Consider the following 19,311-nt stretch of genomic DNA (forward strand, 5'->3'; position numbering starts at 1 on the left):
TTTATCCTGACACAAGCACTCGAATCCTCATATAAGGATTTCAGTGCTCGTATTAAGAGACTGCTCACCCCATGCATAGAAAGTGCTGACCACAATTCATTCCTCTCAACTCTGTCATAGGCCTTTTCCAGATCTACGAATGTGCAATAGACTTTTTGACTCTTGGCCAAAAACTTTTCGGCTATGCACCGCAAGGAAAAGACCTGATCAGTACATCCCATTCCCTTTCGAAATCCCGCTTGAGCATCCCATATTTTGTCATCAGTTTCATTCCTGACTCTATTAATCAATACCTTAGCATACAATTTGCCGACGACGCTAAGCAGGCTTATACCACGATAATTTTTGCAGTCCAGCTGTGACCCTTTTCCTTTGTAAAGTGGCACGATAACAGCCTTACACCAATCTTTTGGTACTCGGCCGCTTCTCCAACACAAATTGAAAAGGCAGTACAACTGACTAGCTACTACGCCTTTTCCTGCTTTAAGCATCTCGACCGACACTCTATCACACCCAGCAGCCTTTCCCGCTTTCATACTCTTAAGTGCTTCCACAATTTCGAACATTTCAATTTCGCCTTCCATCTCATTCTCTTTTTCTTCGCTATAGCAGAAATCTTTCTTATTTCCTTCCTTTTTTTCAAATAAACTTTCAAAATAGTCCTTCCATATCTTTAGTACACATTCTTCTCCTTTCACAACGCTACCATCCTGGCATCTGATCCTAGTCAGCTCTCTGGTTATAGTATTTCCTCGGGCTGACCTTACGGATTTCCAGAATACTTTCAGATTTGACTGAAAGTCTTCTGATAGCCTTTTATCAAAATCCTCTTTATACTCTTCTTTCTTTCTAATCACAGCTTTCTTAACCAAATCTTTAATTTTCTTATATTCCTTACGTGCTTCATTCACATCTTCATCTATAACCTCTTGCATTCTTAAGTTAGCTTTTGCTGCTAACAAATCCAGCCATGCTTTCTTCTTTAATCGCACAAGTTCTTGCACATCTTTACTCATCCACGCATTTTTGTGATTTTTTCCTTTCCTTCTTCTACTTACACCACACACTTCAACAGCTACTTTCACAATTCTTTCTTTAAATTCCTTCCATCCATCTTCAATATCGCTCATTTCCTCTAAATCTTCAAATTCATCCTTCAGTCTATTAATATACTTCTTACCTACATCCATATCTTGCAAATTTTCTACTTTTACTCTTTCCAAAGCGCTGGTTTGCTCCCTTACCCTGTGCCGCCAGCGATTGAAGATACCCCTTATCCGGGATATCACCAGTAAATGGTCCGAGTCAATGCCAGCACCGCGATATGCACGGGTATCCAGCACTTTGTTCTTCAATCTTTCATCTACAATCACAAAGTCTATCATACTTTTTAAAATACCTTCCACTCTTGTGTAGGTGTGGATCTCTTTATGTTGAAACATTGAGTTCGACACAAAAAGATCCCACTCTAGACAAATTTCTAATACACTTCTTCCATTATCATTCACCTTTTCGTCACCAAACGCACCAAGCACCTTTTCATATCCATCACGCTTTACACCCACCCATCCATTAAAATCACCTAACATAATAATCTTCTCATTTGGCTTGGTAACTTTCAATTTAGTTACAACTTGATCGTAGAAAAGCCGGTTACCAAATTAATGAATGATCTATTTCTGATAAGACGTTACAAATTGATAGCAAATCTGATTAACAATCTTAATCTGTTAGAAAAAACCCTGATATTAAGTATATTTAGAGTGTTAATTAAATTTATTAATTATTAGTGTAGTGTTATTCCATCATGATAGGTCACACGAGCTTCGTTTTCCTTCTGACTTTGTCCGTGACTACGGTAAGTAAACTTGCATACATACATACATACTAGCTGTGCCCGCGACTTCGTCCGCGTGGAATAGTTATTTTGGGCATCATATTTATTTTTGCAAACATCCTCTTCGGCTTTATCAATTATAGCTGCTAATTGTTATGCGACTTGACGACGACTTGGCCCACATCATTACCCGCGACGGAACGGAGACCGTATAGTGAGATGAGAGGCCTTTGCCCAGTAGTGGGATCAGGCATTACAGGCTGATACTTTACTTTACTTTAAAATAGTAATATCTTCTAAGATGTTCATTGAAATTAAGTGATATCAAAGACAGTTGTGTTTACAATTAAATACTCATAATCAACAACAATCTTAAAAGATAGACATAATCAGTTTAAAAGTAGGTAAGAGGTAAAAACAGACAAACATACAAAGGAAGTATTATAAGTAGAATGATACCTATCTATATGTAGGAAGTAGGATAGAGCAGGGCGATCGAAAGATGCGGGGTGAGGTCAGGCGGTCACGCGTATTAGAAAGAACGCTGGTTCGCCGTATTAAATGTTTCGCTGCAAATTGCTTATAACGACTATATCTCAAAACCTATTCGTCTGATTTATATACTGTAAATGGCAATTTTAGTCTACATGAAAAGCCGAAAGTAATAAACATATTTATTTGGATAAGGATTAATACTGAATTAAAGAAAATTGGTTTCAAAATAACTTATGTTTATAATGAAAAAATAATCTTAAAAAATGAACATAAAAGTGGTTATTGTAAGTAAACCTTAAGAGATAGATATATGCTCTCGCGGACTTTTTTGTGGCAAAAAATGAGTACTTCACATCTTTAGTACATTGTTTTACTATATCTTTGTTGGTTTGCGCAGCGTTCGCGTGGAAAGCTCGCAGATGGCCGACTCATTCAACTTTCACCTGCATTGTTGACGTTTCCCGTAGGAAATCCGGGATAATAGATAGATAGCCTATAGCCTTCCTCGATAAATAGACTATCTAACAGTGAAAGAATTATTCAAATCGGTTCAGTAGTTTCTGAGATTAGCGCGTTTAAACAAACAAACAAACAAACAAAACAAACTCTTCAGCTTTATAATATTAATATTAATTATTAATATACATACATATGGTCACGTCTTTATCCCTTGCGGGGTAGACAGAGCCAACAGTCTTGAAAAGACTGAATGGCCACGTTCAGCTATTTAGCTTAATGATAGAATTGAGATTCAAATAGTGACAGGTTGCCAACCCGTCGCCTAAAAAGAATCTTAAGTTTGTAAGCCTATCTCTTAGTCGCCTTTTACGACATCCATGGGTAATTGATGGAGTGGTCCTATTCTTTTTTGTATTGGTGCCGGGAACCACACGGCAAAAAGTTTACAAAGAGGTAGGTACATCCAACTCTTCCGTTACTGAATGACAGACGATGAACAGTTAAAGCCGTTTCGCAAAATTTATGTTAGTATTGTGATCTTGCAATATATGTATGTATATTGACGGACGAACGCTTTGATAGTGAAGAGCGTCAGTGGTCGAATCAGTGAGTTGCCCGGTTTAAATGCGTATGCGCATAAAGGCACAAGTCTGAATCCCACTTCGGCCTTGTACATATACATACATCCATTCATATAGTCACGTCTATATCCCTTGCGGAGTAGACAGGGACAACAGTCCTGAAGAGAGTGACAGGCCATGTTCACTTCGGCCGTGTACAATGACTATTTTCGAAGTTATCCAAATTTAAATACTAACCGATGCTCTTACGGTGAGGGAAAACATCGTGAGGAAACCCGTACATTCTGGCAACTGGATGTGTAACCATGATCGATCCGATACGGGTTAGGTTTACCTGCAAAGATTGGGGAGGTTAGATGGGAGTCGCTTCGTGTAAACAACTAACTCATCCAATCCAGGATCCATGGTCAAAGGCATACCCCGGGCTTCTCTTCAGAGTGGTGAGGATGCAACCGGGACTACAGCCAGGAGGAAGAAAAACGCTTTAACCAATAGTTTAAAAGGTCTACAAAGGTTGCGGATGTCAAATGGGAGTCGCTTCGTGTAAACAACTAACTCATCCAATCCAGGATCCATGGTCAAAGGCATACCCCGGGCTCCTCTTCAGAGTGGTGAGGATGCAACCGGGACTACAGCCAGGAGGAAGAATAACGCTTTAATACTGACGCCATCTGTATAGATGAATAGAATAGAATAGATTTATTTTCAAAATTGGATACGAGGTATCACTTATTGACGTCACATCACTAAGGGATAATCTTAATATTAATCTGAAAAACATAAGAACTGAAGTCATATATACATGTAACGTCTTTATCCTTTGAGGGGTAGACAGAGCCAACAGCCAATTTACTATGACTTTATTTTCAGGTTTTGGCTGACCCTCTTCTGGCATTTCCCGAAGAGGCAAGAAATGGTAACGTATTTATATAAGCTTTATTAATATACCCCGGTTTCGGGTTCTGTCTACCTTACAGGGTAGACAGAGCCAACACCAACAGTCTCGCTAAGACTTAAATGCGACGTTCAGCTGTATGGCTTAATGATGCAATTGAGTTTCAAATAATGACAGGTCGCCTCTTTTCCGGAAGGGGTAGGTAGAGACTACATCTTTCCACTTGCCAAGAAAGCGATGAATGTGTGAATTAGGAATGCATGGATTGATGAGTGACACATATTGAGTTAGCCTCGAAGTAAGTCCGAGACTTGTGTTACGAGATACTTACTCAACGATACTATATTTTATAATAAATACTTATATAGATAAACATCCAAAACCCAGGCCGATCAGAAAAAGTTCTATTCTCATCATGCCCTGGCCGGGATTCGAACCCGGGACCTCTGGTGTCACATACAAGCGAACTACCGCTGCGCCACAGAGCCCGTCAAAATATAGTACCTAAATAAAGGAACAGACAGCTACTTAACCTTAATAAAATAAAAATAGGTAATAAACGTGTAAAGTTTCTCCAGAAATAAGTTTTGCGTATCTAATCATCCAATAATCCACGTAAAACACGCGAGATTAAAGTATTAAAACTTAATGAGATATTGATCTGACAGGATGTGACTAACGCAGTGTATAGCTACTGATAAATCAGTATTATCTTTATTTGATAAAAAATAATTACCAGTGTCGTTTCCGACGAAAGAAATGGATGTCGTGAAAGGCGACTAAGGGATAGGCTTACAAACTTGGGATTCCTTTTTAGGCGATGGGCTAGCAACCTGTCGCTATTTGAATCTCAATTGTAGATTATTAATTATCTTTATATGGCCATTCAGTCTTTTCAAGACTGTTGGCTCTTTCTACCCCCAAGGGATATGTATGTCGATTAACAATGGTGTATGTGGAGCACGCGCGAGAGACGATCTTGAGAGAGAGAGACAGCTATCTTGTACTTCAAACCTTAAAAACTTTGTAAAAAATTATTCGATTCCTAATTTTTCCATCGTCATTAAAAAAAATTTACAAAAATTTTCTTTTCAAATTTCAACTTTGTCCCCAGGCGCCCGTATCGTTTCTGGATGGGAAGCCGAAGAGGGCCAGTTCCCGTTTCAGCTGTCCCTGAGAATGGTGAACCGGGAGGGGGGAGTGACTGCATGCGGCGGTTCCATCATTCATGCCGAGTGGGCCATCACAGCTGCTCATTGTACTGCCACGTAAGACCTTCATCATGATGATGGTACCTGTGCAGTAATCATGATTCCAGATGGATATTATAGCCGCTTGTTTATTGGATAGAAGACTAAAGGATAGGCTTATTAACTTTGGATTCTTCTTTTAGGCGATGGGCTAGCAACCTGTCACTATTTGAATCTCAATTCTATCATAAAGCTGACAGCTGAACGTGGTCAATTAGTCTTTTCAAGATTGTTGGGTCTGTCTACCCCGCAAGGGATATAGACGTGATTTTATGTATGTATGTTTATTAGATGGTGTAGAGGGTTGGTATTCAATGGTACAAGGCATCCTGATATTATAGACAAGCAAACAAAAATTCTCATCAACTTCTGTTCAGTGTCTTGTGGTTCCCAGTACTGATACAAAAAAGAATAGGACCACTCTATCTCTTTCCCGTGGATGTCGTAAAAGGCGAACAAGGGATATGCTTATAAATTTGGGATTCTTTTGAATGCCAATTCTAAACAGCTGAACGTGGCCTAGGTATCAGTCTTTTCAAGATTGTTGACTCTGTCTACCCCGCAATTGATAAAGACGTGACTTTATGTATGTATGTATATAAATTCAAATTCAAACTTTTATTTGCATAATATGAGTACAACAAGGTCTTAAATTTATATGTATACCAGATCTTCATATTTACCCTTTCGGATGTTGCAAAGCATTTATTATGTATTATTAGACATACATACATACATATGATCACGTCTTTATCCCTTACGGGGTAGACAGAGCCAACAGTCTTCAAAAGACTGATAGGCCACGTTCAGCTGTTTGGCTTAGTGATAGAATTGAGATTCAAATAGTGACGGGTTGCTAGCCCATCGCCTAAAACAAGAATCCCAAGTTTATAAGCCTATCCCTTAGTCGCCTTTTACGCCATCCATGGGAACGAGATGGAGTGGACCTATTCTTTTTTTTATTGGTGCCGGGAACCACACGGCACTATTATTAGACATACAAACTTATACATAAAGTATAAGTTTGTATGTATTGTTTGTAAGTATTTCTGTTACTTCCACAGTCGCGTCTCAGTCGTGGTCCGCGCCGGCGCAGTCAACCTCACACGGCCGTACTACATCTTTGAGACTACAGAATATTACAACCACCCTCTTTATATTGAAGCCCTTCAGGGTATAGTCCAGCCGAACGATATTGGTGTCGTTAAGTTCAACAGAAGAATTGAGTTTAATGGTAAGTTCATCAGTTCAATGACGGCCTCTGTGGCGCAGCGGCAGTACGCTTGTCTGTGACACCGGAGGTCCCGGGTTCGAATCCCGGCCAGGACGTGATGAGAAAATTACTTTTTCTGATTGGCCTGGGTCTTGGATGTTTATCTATATAAGTATTTGTTATAAAATATAGTATCATTGAGTTAGTATCTCGTAGCACAAGTTTCGAACTTACTTGGAGGCTAACTCAATCCGTGTAATTTGTCCCGTATATATTTATTTATTTTTATTTATTGTTGTATTCTGTAGAATAGAATAGATTTATTTTCAAAATTGGATACAAGGTAGATATCACTTATTGACGTCACATAACTTAAATCTAATTATAACTTCTACAGTTCAATATAAATAAAATGTCATCGTAATTATTTAAATTATGGCAATATTTAAAACCTTCACGGCAGCTTAAAAGACCTAAATAATATACGAGTAAGGGTCATAGTCAGAAAGTCAGATTGTCTACTCCTAGCCTTGAGGTGTTAAGGAGACATATACCCCGGTTTTTTTTCATCTATACTAATACGAGTATTATCTATACTAATATTATAAAGCTGAAGAGTTTGTTTGTTTGAACGCGCTAATCTTAGGAACTACTGATTCGAATTCAAAAATTATTTTTGTGTTGAATAGACCATTTATCGTGGAAGGCTTGGAAGGCTATATAACATCACGCTGCAACTATTAGGAGCAAAGAAATAATTAAATATGTAAAAAAAAAAAAACGGGAAAAAATTATTCATCCTTGAGGGCTTCAATGATGCCCAAAATAACTATTCCACGCGGACGAAGTCGCGGCCACAGCTAGTGAGTAATGAAAAGCTGAGCATCTTCACCTTTAGATTGTCAGATTATAGCCAAATATTATTATTTATACAGCGCGGGAATGCTGCCTGCGTGATGAGAACCCTTCCTAGGGGTCAAAATTTAAACAATAATGATTTTAGCTTGTAATTTAGAATAGTTTTTCTTTTTTATTATTATAAAATAATTAATATTAGTTTAAATATATTTAATTAGGTATATTTATTATTAGTACTTTGCCAAATATTAATATGATTACAGACAGAGTGCAGCCAATCAGGCTTCACCGTTCGGAAGACAGGAACCGGAACTACGATGGCGTCCGGCTGACTGCCAGCGGTTGGGGCCGAACCTGGACCAACGGTAAGCAATTGTTGCATATATCCTTTTAAAAAATATATAATCAGTAATGGGTAGAGTGCCGTGTGGTTCCCGGCACCAATACAAAAAAGAATAGGACACTAGGGTGACTAAGGGGTAGGCTTATAAACTTGGGATTCTTATTTTAGGCGATGGGCTAGCAACTTGTCACTATTTGAATCTCAATTCAATCTTAAAGCCAAATAGTTGAACGTGGCCTATCAGTCTTTTCAAGGCTGTTGGCTAAGTTGTATACATATGGTATAAGTAGCCGTATGTTTTCTCAAAATTCCATCGGGAACAAAAGTTTGTTATCCTATTATATATTTGTTTCCGCTGGAATTTTAAGATTCAACATTAGAAAAATTTTGGCTTTTCCTGTCATAATCCAAAGGTCGACTAAACCGGTCAATAAGATCATGAATCATTTATTTGCTTAAATAACATTTTAGTTATTCATTTATATATATATATATATATATATATATCAAAGCTAATTATTACACAAGTTTTAAAAACAAATCTCATTGTTACCAGGAGCATCCCCCGAGAACCTTAACTGGGTATACCTGAGAGGTGTCACCAACGCGGCCTGCTTGGCAGCCTTCGGAGGCGGCTCCATCATCCAGCCTTCCACCATCTGTGCCAGGGGATATAACGATACTACGCAGTCTATTTGTCAAGTGGGTAAAAAGTAAAAAGTAACAAACAAAATACATACATAATTACGTCTATATCCCTTGCGGGGAAGACAGAGCCAACTGTCTGAAAAAGACTGATTAAAACTAAATTATACATACATATATCACGTTTTTACCCCCTCACGGCGTAGACAGAACCAACATTGTCGAAAAGTAGTAAAGTAATGATAGAATTGGGATTCATATAGTGACAGGTTGCTAGCCCGTCGCCTTAAAGAAGAATCCCAAGTTAACAAGCCCTACAGCTGAACATGCCCTTTCAGTCTTTTCAAAACTGTTGCCTCTATTAATTATATGTTATGCCTATTTGCCATGCCTGTCGGATACTCTTGACCTGACATATATATGACGTATAGACGTGATTATATGAATGAGAGTGCCTGTGATCAGCTCAACTCATGACTTGATATTTCTTTTTCAGGGTGACAGCGGTGGTCCTTTGACTGTGGTTGATGAAGATGGAGTGCTGTCTCTAGTTGGAGTCTCATCCTTCGTCTCCGGAACAGGTTGCCACACGGACTTCCCAGCTGGTAAGCATGCATGAAAGCCTTTTCAAGGTAGGCAAAGGCTGACGGCCTCTATGGCGCAGCGGTAGTATAATTGTCTGTGCCACCGGTGTCCCGGGTTCGAATGCTGGCCAAAAAAAGAATCTTCTGATTGGCTTGGGCTTGGATGATTATTTTTTTAAGTATTTAATGTAAAATGTGTAATAGAGGCTTACTCAATATGTGTAATTTGTCCTGTATATACATATTTCATTTAATTTTATTTTAATATAGACGTGACTATATGTATGTATGTAATACACTAATAATACTCTTTATGTTTAGGTTTTATTCGCCCGGGACATTACCACGATTGGTACTTAGAAGTCACGGGAATCGACTTCGATTGGGAAGAATATGAAGTGTCTACTACTACCACTACTACACCATTGCCAGATACAACCATTTATCCGGGTCCAAACACCACCTATACTGTACCAGATACTACCTTATATCCGGGACCAAACAATACTACACCGGCACCAAACACCACCTATACTGTACCAGATACTACCTTATATCCGGGACCAAACAATACTACACCGGCACCAAACACCACCTATACTGTACCAGATACTACCTTATATCCGGGACCAAACAATACTACACCGGCACCAAACACCACCTATACTGTACCAGATACTACTTTATATCCGGGACCAAACAATACTACACCGGCACCAAACACCACCTATACTGTACCAGATACTACCTTATATCCGGGACCAAACAGTACTACACCGGCACCAAATACCACCTATACTATACCAGATACTACTTTATATCCGGGACCAAACAATACTACACCGGCACCAAACACCACGTATACTGTACCAGATACAACTTTATATCCGGGACCAAACAATACTACACCGGCACCAAACACCACGTATACTGTACCAGATACTACTTTATATCCGGGACCAAACAATACTACACCGGCACCAAACACCACGTATACTGTACCAGATACAACTTTATATCCGGGACCAAACGCAACATACCCAGAAATTGGTAGTACCGTATACCCAGTACCAAATACCACTTATGCAGTACCAGATACAACAATAATTGACTCAGTTCCGGAAACTAAAATGAACGACGATGATGAAACAATTCTGAAATGGTTCAAATCGAAATTACTGTTTTTCTAATATAGAGAGATATACGAGGAATATTATAAAGAAACACTTTCAAGGCACTAATGATCTAAATACCTCTTTTTTTATTAGTTGATTTGTATTAAATAAAGTTTTTATTTACCTACGTCAAATATTTTTTTTTATTCATTGCCAAAGTGTGTTGTTTGATAGAGTGTGGCTGAGAGTAAAAGAGATGGATGGCAAAGTAAATTTAAATTTAAAGGTAATTTTTCCTTTATGAATTAATTTAGCTATTAAATGAAAGCAAACTCAATTATTTATAAGTGCCGTGTGGTTCCCGGCAATTGAAAAGAAAATAAGACCGCTCCATCTCGTTCCCATGGATGTCGTAAAAGTCGACTTAGGGATAGGCTTATATACTTAGGATTCTACTTGGAGTGCGATGGGCTAGCAACCTGTCACTATTTGAATCTCAATTCAGCCATTGAAAGTTTGAATCAATTTTTTTCAAGACTGTTGGCTCTGTTTACCACGCAAGGGATATAGACGTGATTATATTTATAGCTGTGCCCGCGACTTCGTCCGGGTGGAATAGTTATTTTGGGCATCATTAAAGGCCTCAAGGATGAATAATTTCCCCCGTTTATTTTCACATTTTCCATTATTTCTTCGCTCCTTATAGTTGCAGCGTGATGTTATACAGCCGAAAGCTTTATATAAATGCTCTATTTAACACAAAAATAAGTTTTGAATTCGAACCAGTAGTTCCTGAGATTAGCGCCTTCAAACAAACAAACTCTTCAGCTTAATAATATTAGTATAGAAGATAAGTTCCTTAAACACTTGTCACAATATATGCACTACACATATTGAAACTGTGTTTTAAATAAAAAAATATATATATATTTATAATTTACTTACGGAACCCTGAAATGAAAACTAGCACAGTGCAAATATGTCATTGCCTCACACATAGTGCCTTACTTAAAATATGCAAAAAGCTAAATGTTGTTTAACTTACGACACAAAGAAACAGGGTGACTGCGTGTGACGTCGCCGTATTGCGGTATTGACCGGCGCGCATGCGCAACGGTGTTGCCATTCATTTTATGAATGATTATATTAATGCGAAAGTAACTTTGTCTTTCTGTCTGTTAAGCGTTCACGATTTCTCGACGACGAGCGAAACTCCTGAATTGATTTTGATGGAATTTTGTATAGAAACAGAGTTAGCACCGAGGAAGAAGATAGGTAAAACGGGAAGACGGGGTTAACATATTGTTAGTAAACCTTTACCGCGAACGATCGCGGGCAACAGCTAGTTAACTCATAAATTTGGAGAAAGATTTCGATCATATCTGACATGGAGATAGATTAGATCATCAGGAGTAATATGCTATTTTTGTTCCTAGAAAAGACTTCAAGCACGCTGAAGTCCGGGTAAAGGGAAAAGTAGAATGTCCGAAAGTGAACCCTAGGCCTTGAAGCATAGTGGTGGAAGATGACTTATATGTTGAAATATAATAGTATTTCCATGAATGCAAAGTACAGGGCTTTGCATTCATGGAAATACTATTATATTATATATCAAATATTATATATCAAAAGCTAGAGAAATTTATAATCAATAAAATACCTCGAAACATAGGTAATACCGCGACACTGGCAACCCCGTCCAAAGTTTGGCGCGCGCGCGATCCGCACCTTCAAATCAACATGGCGTCGGCCGTAGCTGCTCGCCTTACACAATAACGTTGCCGGAAAACCGCTTTTCCGCTGCTGAACCGGTGTTAAAACCTATGGTGTTGTTAAAATGTTATAGTGTTTAGGTGTTACCACTGTTTCCTTTCAAGTGTAAGTGTTAAGTGTTTGCATGTGTGATACCGATGTTGTGGGAAGTACGCGGGACGATGGCCCTGATTCGCCGGGAAGCACGGATCAATTAACGTTAGTAACTCTGTTACATTTTTTTTTGGGAAAGTGTTTTATTAGTTCTAGGAAAAATTGACGTTCCTTTCCACATAGCCTGGATGTTTATTTATAGTCTGTGATGCCAAAACTAATCCGTGCGTCATATTTTTTTTTATATCGTTAATAACACTGGCCGGTGAGAAATTAAAAAAAAAAAAAAAATTAGTAAGACGCTGGATTTATTGTGGTCATTTAAAATTGTAAGTGTTCCAAATAGGTTACTAAAAAAACATTAGCAAACATTGAATAATTGAATTTTAAACATTATATTATTGAAAAGTACATAACATAAAATAATATAAGTATCTACACTGTTTCACAAATAATTATTACTCGGACTTAATGACTTAATTTCCATTAAAAATTGTTATCTTTCGACATTGGGACGCCATGAACCAAATATTACTTACCATAAAAAAACTACTAGGTTTCCATAAATTTATCAAGTCAATGCTACGAACCAAGCTACGAGCTACGCTCTCCGGTAACTCTACGCCGTAGCTGTCGTAGGAAATCGTAGAGCCTCTACGGAAATAAGCTATTGTCTACTTTAATTACTTACATTTTGAACTAGTTGTGCCTTGCGGCTGTATTTTCGTGGGAATTTTTGGACAAGGGTGTTAGGGTTTCTTATATGAGAACAGCATGTATTAAAATTGAAGGTTTTCTTCATTTAAGTGTCGGATTAAAACGATTATTAACCGCCTTCAAAAAATGTTGTTTCTCAGTTTGACATGTATGTATGTATATGTATGTTTGTCGGAGATTATCTCACGTTTCCCCGACCCGATTTTGATGCGGTTTTCAGGAAAGTATTTGTCACACATAGGAGAAAATTTTACGAATTAACCGACTTTAAAAAAGGAGGATATCGATCGGAGGCAGTTCTCTTTTTACAAAAGTTCTACACACCCTAATGTCAGATGTTTAGAGTCGTTTACTTGACATTATGACATTGCACATTATAATTAAACAGCAATAGTAGTAAGAATCTTAAATTAAATATATTTAAATAACGAATAATCAAGTCTACGATAAACTTGAGAAAATAAAATCATCTGTTTATCTGTACATTAACTTAAATATCGGAAACTAATACACGGATTTCAGTGAAACTCTTGCGACTTGCGACTGATCAGACCATTTTTGAATCATGATAGAATCTGCACCATATAAATGCGCTTATTTCTTTAGTCGCCTTTTACGACATACGACACGGGAAAAGGATGTCCCATTCTAAAGTGTCAAGAAGCACACGGTGCATTTGTTTAAAACTTGTGTATTGTCCAATTAGTTGTACTACTACTCAATGCCCATGAAAATTCACGTGTTAGAGTCACGGCTGGCTCCCCGCCAATATGACGTGACGTACAGACAGCCCTGTCACGTACAAAGGGCAATTTTATAGTCGACATAATTTATACTATACATACATACACATCCATAGAAATCTATATTAAACATACATACATATATTTACGTCTATATCCCATGCGGGGTAGACAGAGCCAACAGTCTTAAAAAGACTGATAGGCCACGTTCAGCTGTTTGGGTTGAATTGAGATTCAAATAGTGACAGGTTGCTAGCCCATCGCCTAAAAGAAGAATCCCAAGTTTATAAGCCCTATCCCTTAGTCGCCGTTTACGACATCCATGGGAACGAGATGGAGCGGTCCTATTATTTTTTTATTGGTGCCGGGAACCACAAGGCACGAGGATGCAACCGGGACTAAAGCTAGGAGGAAGAAGTTTTTCCCGGGACGTCCCCGGTTTAATTAAGGTGCCTTCCTCAGGGCAGGCTTACCTACAACCCGGAGTCTGTAACCATTATCAGTTTTAACATAACGAGATAACCATCCGACCTTAAAAATTCTTAAACACTAGTGACAAAAAACTCAAAGCTATAACAAATAAAATAATTAAAAAAAAAACCTTGTAAGCGCAATAAAGATTAACCATCAATTAATCAGGTTCATTCATTCAGAATTCCTTCGGCAATTAAGCTAGTTCGCAGCTCTTAGATGTCAGTTCAGCTAACTAGATAATAGCGTAAGGCCGATCACACGTTTCATCAGCGCGGGTCACACGCGTTTATAATTCCACTGTGATAATACTAACGCACGTGTAAACGCGCTGGTCGTTTTGAACGATACGATACTCGTTTTATAGCGGACGAAAGGTCTCTGTGGCGCAGCGGTAGTACGCTTGTCTGTGACACCGGAGGTCCCGGGTTCGAATCCCAGTCAGGGAAAATAACTTTTTCTGATTGGTCTGGGTCTTGGATTTTTATCTATATAATTATTATTATAAAATATAGTATCGTTGAGTTAGTATCTCGCAACACAAGTTTCGAACTTCGAGGGTAATTCAATCTGTATAATTTGTCCCGTATATATTTATTTATTTATTTATAGCCTGGCATTTTATAATTAAGTAGGTAGAGAGTTAAGGCTAAGGCTGATTTCAGAGTGACGCCGGCGAGTAGCGCCGTTTATTGAGCGCGCGTGCTTGACCGGTGGAGTGCTGTGAAACGAGTATTGCTAAGGCATTCGGTAAATAGCAGTATATCATACCGAAAATCAAGCGAATTAGCTTTTTATACTATAGCTAGGTTTTATATATGTATATTATAAGCAACTGCATGTCAAGTCACCCTGTATGGATGTGTAGCGGGAGCGATGATTCCTCTTCATCTTCTTCCGCCAGGTAAGGCTTTCCGCCTCAACATCTTCCGCCAGGCTAGGTGTGATGCCTGGGGAACCGCGCGACAGACGATGTTGTGTCGGAGGTTGTATATATATATATATATATGCTCCAATCCGTGAAATCTTCGTAATCGCGATGTAGATTCTTCGCTGCTATTGATGATAGCGTCGCGTGATTTTATTTTTGTGACTTGTGGCGTATAGATGTCGCCACAGAAGTAGGTATATGTGTAGTGTGTATACGCCCTATGGCGGCGCTGGCAATGGCGCGCGTCTCACGACATCCTGGTGTAATTAAACAGCCTTACATTGTAAGGCTGGTTTTAGAGTGACGCCGGCAAGACGCGTCGTTGAGCAGCGCGTTCCAAGCCGCGCGCATGATGCGTTTGAGTTGCTTGACTTTGAAACAGGGCTATTTAAATTTACTATAATTGTAACCGGCTCTGCCGCATGGTTCCCGGCACCAATAGAAAAAATAAATAAAACCACTCCATCTCTTTCCCATGGATGTCGTAAAAGGCGACTCAGAGATAGGCTTCTAAACTTGGGATTCTTCTTTTAAGCGACGGCCTAGCGACCAGTCACTATTTGAACTTCAATTCTATCATTAAGCCAAATAGCTGAACGTGGCCTCAGCTATTTGGCTTAAAGACTGATAAGTCTTTTCAAGACTTCGGGCTCTGATTCGGATCGGATTAAACTTTGACCATATGTACATACATACATATGTATGTGTGTGCTTGGCGCTAATTAAACGCGTGACTCTGAATTAAGCTTAAGAGCGCGCGTGTGACCGGCGCTGATCAAACTGTAAAACAAGCCTTAAAAGAAGTCTCTGGACGCGACGAAGCCGGATGAAGTGTATTAGTTTATGAGTGCGATGGCCTCCCACGCCTTCACGGTTAAAGAGCGCGATGTGTGCGACTTTATTTTTAGACGTTACAGAAATACGTTGACAAACGTGGTTAGTAAAGTCATGATCACATCTAACTTTTCTTTCTAAATAGCCAAAGGTGCCGTGTGGTTCCCGGCACCAATACAAAAAAGAAAAGAACCACTCCATCTCTTTCGCATGGATGTCGTAAAAGGCGACTAAGGGATATGCTTACAAACTTGAGATTCTTTTTATTAGGCGATGGGCTAGCAACCTGTCACTATTTAGATCTCAATTCTATCATTTAGCCAAATAGCTGAACGTGGCCGATCAGTATTTTCAAGACTGCTGGCTATGTCTACCCCACATATATACGTATGTACGTATGTTTGTGAACTTAATCTAGAATCCTAGATCCATTCTAGGTCACGCGAGACAGACCCAGCGGCGTCTGGGCCTAGGCTTGGCATTGCCCCAGTAACATAATGCTTGGTATGTCGTAAAATTGATTAAGGGCATTCACTACACTCGGGTTAGGGGGGCGCGTTCCGTTTTAGTCGTATTGAATTTAATGGTTGCTCTTTGGTTTATTAAAAAAAGAAAGGTATATTTTTAAGACGTGTTACGACGTGTATTTAAGTGTGAAGTAAATCATGTATTTATGCCTTCACGTTCAGTTTATAGTGCCGTGTGGTCGGAACTTTAGTCATCACTCCATCTCTCTCACTCATCACTCTTTTTTTTTTGGTACCGGGAACCACACGGCACTTGAATGTTTCATGCAATACCTTAGAATCCTACTTCCTACTACTATCCTACTACTATTATAAAGGCGAAAGTTTGTATGGATGTATGGATGTTTGTTACTCTTTCACGCAAAAACTACTAAACCGATTACCATGAAATTTGGTATGTAGGTAGCTGAAGACCCAGAATAACATATAGGCTACTTTTTATCCCGGAGTTCCCGCGGGATTGATACGGTTTCCATGCGGACGAAGTCGCGGGCAGCTTCTAGTATCCTATAATGTCAAAGTATCGTTGAGTTTTTGTCTAACTAATAAAACTAACTTGGCTAGCTCAATTTGTGTGACTTGTCCGTATATGCCAGTTCGGGACTTCTTGTTCATATTGACCCGACGGTTGATTGCGGCTGTAACGTCGTCATGGCCGTAAAGTGACGTCATAGGTCACGTACGAACTTTTATCACTGTCGGAGTTTATTTTTGTGAGAAATGATATGTTCACGTGTCTCTCTATTACATACAAACATATGGTCACGTCTATATCCGTTGCAGGGCAGATAAAGCCAACAGTCTTGAAAAGACTGATAGGCCACGTTCAGCTATTTGGCTTAATGATAGAATTGAGATTCAAATAATGACAGGTTGCTAGCCCATCGCCTAAATAAGAATCCCAAGTTCGTAAGCCTATCCCTTAGTCGCCTTTTACGACATCCATGGGAAAGAGATGGAGTGGTCCTCCATCAAATACAAAAGCGGCACCAATACAAAAAAGAATAGGAATTCTTTTTTGTATTAGTGCCGGGACCACACGGCACGTCTATGTATTATTGTTTAAGTACTATTTTTAAGTACTATTTAGACGGCCTCTGTGGCGCAGCGGTAGTACGCACTGTCTGTGACACCGGAGGTCCCGGGTTAAAATCCCGGCCCCGGCATGAGGAGAAAAGAACTTTCTCTGATTGGCCTGGGTCTTGGATGTTTATCTATATAAGTATTTATTATATAATATAGTATCGTTGAGTTAGTATCTTGTAACACAAGTCTCGAACTTACTTCGAGCCTAACTCAATCTGTATTCTAATTTGTCCCGAATATATTTATTTATTATTACCTCTAGCTCTGAAGCATGGCTCGCGCGACGCGCGATATGGAGTAATTCTTATTCTTAAGTTTCGGAAACAATACGATCATTAGAAACAGGATAGCGATGAACGGTCTCTATCTTTTACGGGGTAGACAGAGCTACTTCTCAAAGACTCGACGTTCCCATTAAACTTCTCTTAATTAAGGACGTCCTGGTAAAGGGTCAGGTCAAAAGTACCCGAAACCGGCGAGCTTGCATAAAGTGAGTTATGAATGTGGATCAAGCGAAGGAAATATGCAGAGATCGTGGCAATTGGAAAGAGGTAGTCTCTGCCTACCCCTCCGGGAAAGAGGCGTGATTTTATGTATGTATGTATGTATGTATTAAACTTCTACATACATACATATGTTCACGTCTATATCCCTTGCGGGGTAGACAGAGCCAACAGTCTTGAAAGGACTGAATGGCCACGTTCAGCTATTTGGCTTAATGATAGAATTGAGATTCAAATAATGACAGGTTGCTAGCCCATCGCCTAAATAAGAATCCCAAGTTCGTAAGCCTATCCCTTAGTCGCCTTTTACGACATCCATGGGAAAGAGATGGAGTGGTCCTCCATCAAATACAAAAGCGGCACCAATACAAAAAAGAATAGGAATTCTTTTTTGTATTAGTGCCGGGACCACACGGCACGTCTATGTATTATTGTTTAAGTACTATTTTTAAGTACTATTTAGACGGCCTCTGTGGCGCAGCGGTAGTACGCACTGTCTGTGACACCGGAGGTCCCGGGTTAAAATCCCGGCCCCGGCATGAGGAGAAAAGAACTTTCTCTGATTGGCCTGGGTCTTGGATGTTTATCTATATAAGTATTTATTATATAATATAGTATCGTTGAGTTAGTATCTTGTAACACAAGTCTCGAACTTACTTCGAAGCTAACTCAATCTGTATAATTTGTCCCGAATATATTATTTATTTATTATTACCTCTAGCTCTGAAGCGTGGCTCGGTTGACGCGCGATATGGAGTAATTCTTATTCTTAAGTTTCGGAAACAACACGATCATTAAAAACAGGATAGCGATGAACGGTCTCTATCTTTTACGGGGTAGACAGAGCTACTTCTCAAAGACTCGACGTTCCCATTAAACTTCTCTTAATTAAGGACGTCCTGGTAAAGGGTCAGGTCAAAGTACCCGAAACCGCCGAGCTTGCATGAAGTGAGTTATGAATGTGGATGAAGCGATGAAAGTATGCAGAGGTCGTGGCAAGTTGAAAGAGGTAGTCTCTGCCTACCCCTCCGGGAAAGAGGCGTGATTTTATGTATGTATGTAATAAACTTCTCTCTTTGGAAATCTAAGATGTAACCCGTCTAGCATGACCTTAGTCAATCGATTGGTGGTTTGCGTCAACAGACTCGCCCTACGGTAGTAAAAGTTCACGACTTAAGTATCGTATATACATACTTACATCAGTGCCGTGTGGTTTACGGCACTCTCAAGATTCATATAGTGACAGGTTGCTAGCCCAACGCCTAAAAAAGAATCCCAAGTTATCCCTTAGTCGCCTTTTACGACATCCATGGAAAAGAGATGGAGTGGTCCTATTCTTTTTTGTATTGGTGCCGGGA

At 39.3% G+C, this 19,311-nt stretch overlaps 2 protein-coding genes across 2 annotated transcripts in view; both read left to right on the top strand.

The window, feature by feature from the left end:
* The first annotated feature begins 1,807 nt into the window (after positions 1 to 1,807).
* Positions 1,808 to 10,469, top strand: LOC106129963 (transmembrane protease serine 9). The gene is made up of 8 exons (XM_060950855.1): positions 1,808 to 1,858; positions 4,243 to 4,288; positions 5,382 to 5,535; positions 6,582 to 6,751; positions 7,852 to 7,953; positions 8,488 to 8,633; positions 9,073 to 9,181; positions 9,482 to 10,469. The coding sequence occupies exons 1-8, from the start codon at positions 1,808 to 1,810 to the stop codon at positions 10,348 to 10,350; spliced, it is 1,647 nt and encodes a 548-aa protein (XP_060806838.1). The 3' UTR covers positions 10,351 to 10,469.
* Positions 10,470 to 12,028: 1,559 nt separating this feature from the next.
* LOC106129842 (cholesterol transporter ABCA5) overlaps positions 12,029 to 19,311 on the top strand; it is a 46,812-nt gene continuing 39,529 nt past the window's right edge. Inside the window, exon 1 of the mRNA XM_060950704.1 lies at positions 12,029 to 12,246. Coding sequence (XP_060806687.1) covers positions 12,173 to 12,246 — 74 coding nt within the window. The 5' untranslated portion in view covers positions 12,029 to 12,172. The remainder of the gene's footprint in view (positions 12,247 to 19,311) is intronic.

This window comes from Amyelois transitella, chromosome 22 (assembly GCF_032362555.1).
Source record: "Amyelois transitella isolate CPQ chromosome 22, ilAmyTran1.1, whole genome shotgun sequence".
NCBI classification, from domain to species: domain Eukaryota; kingdom Metazoa; phylum Arthropoda; class Insecta; order Lepidoptera; family Pyralidae; genus Amyelois; species Amyelois transitella.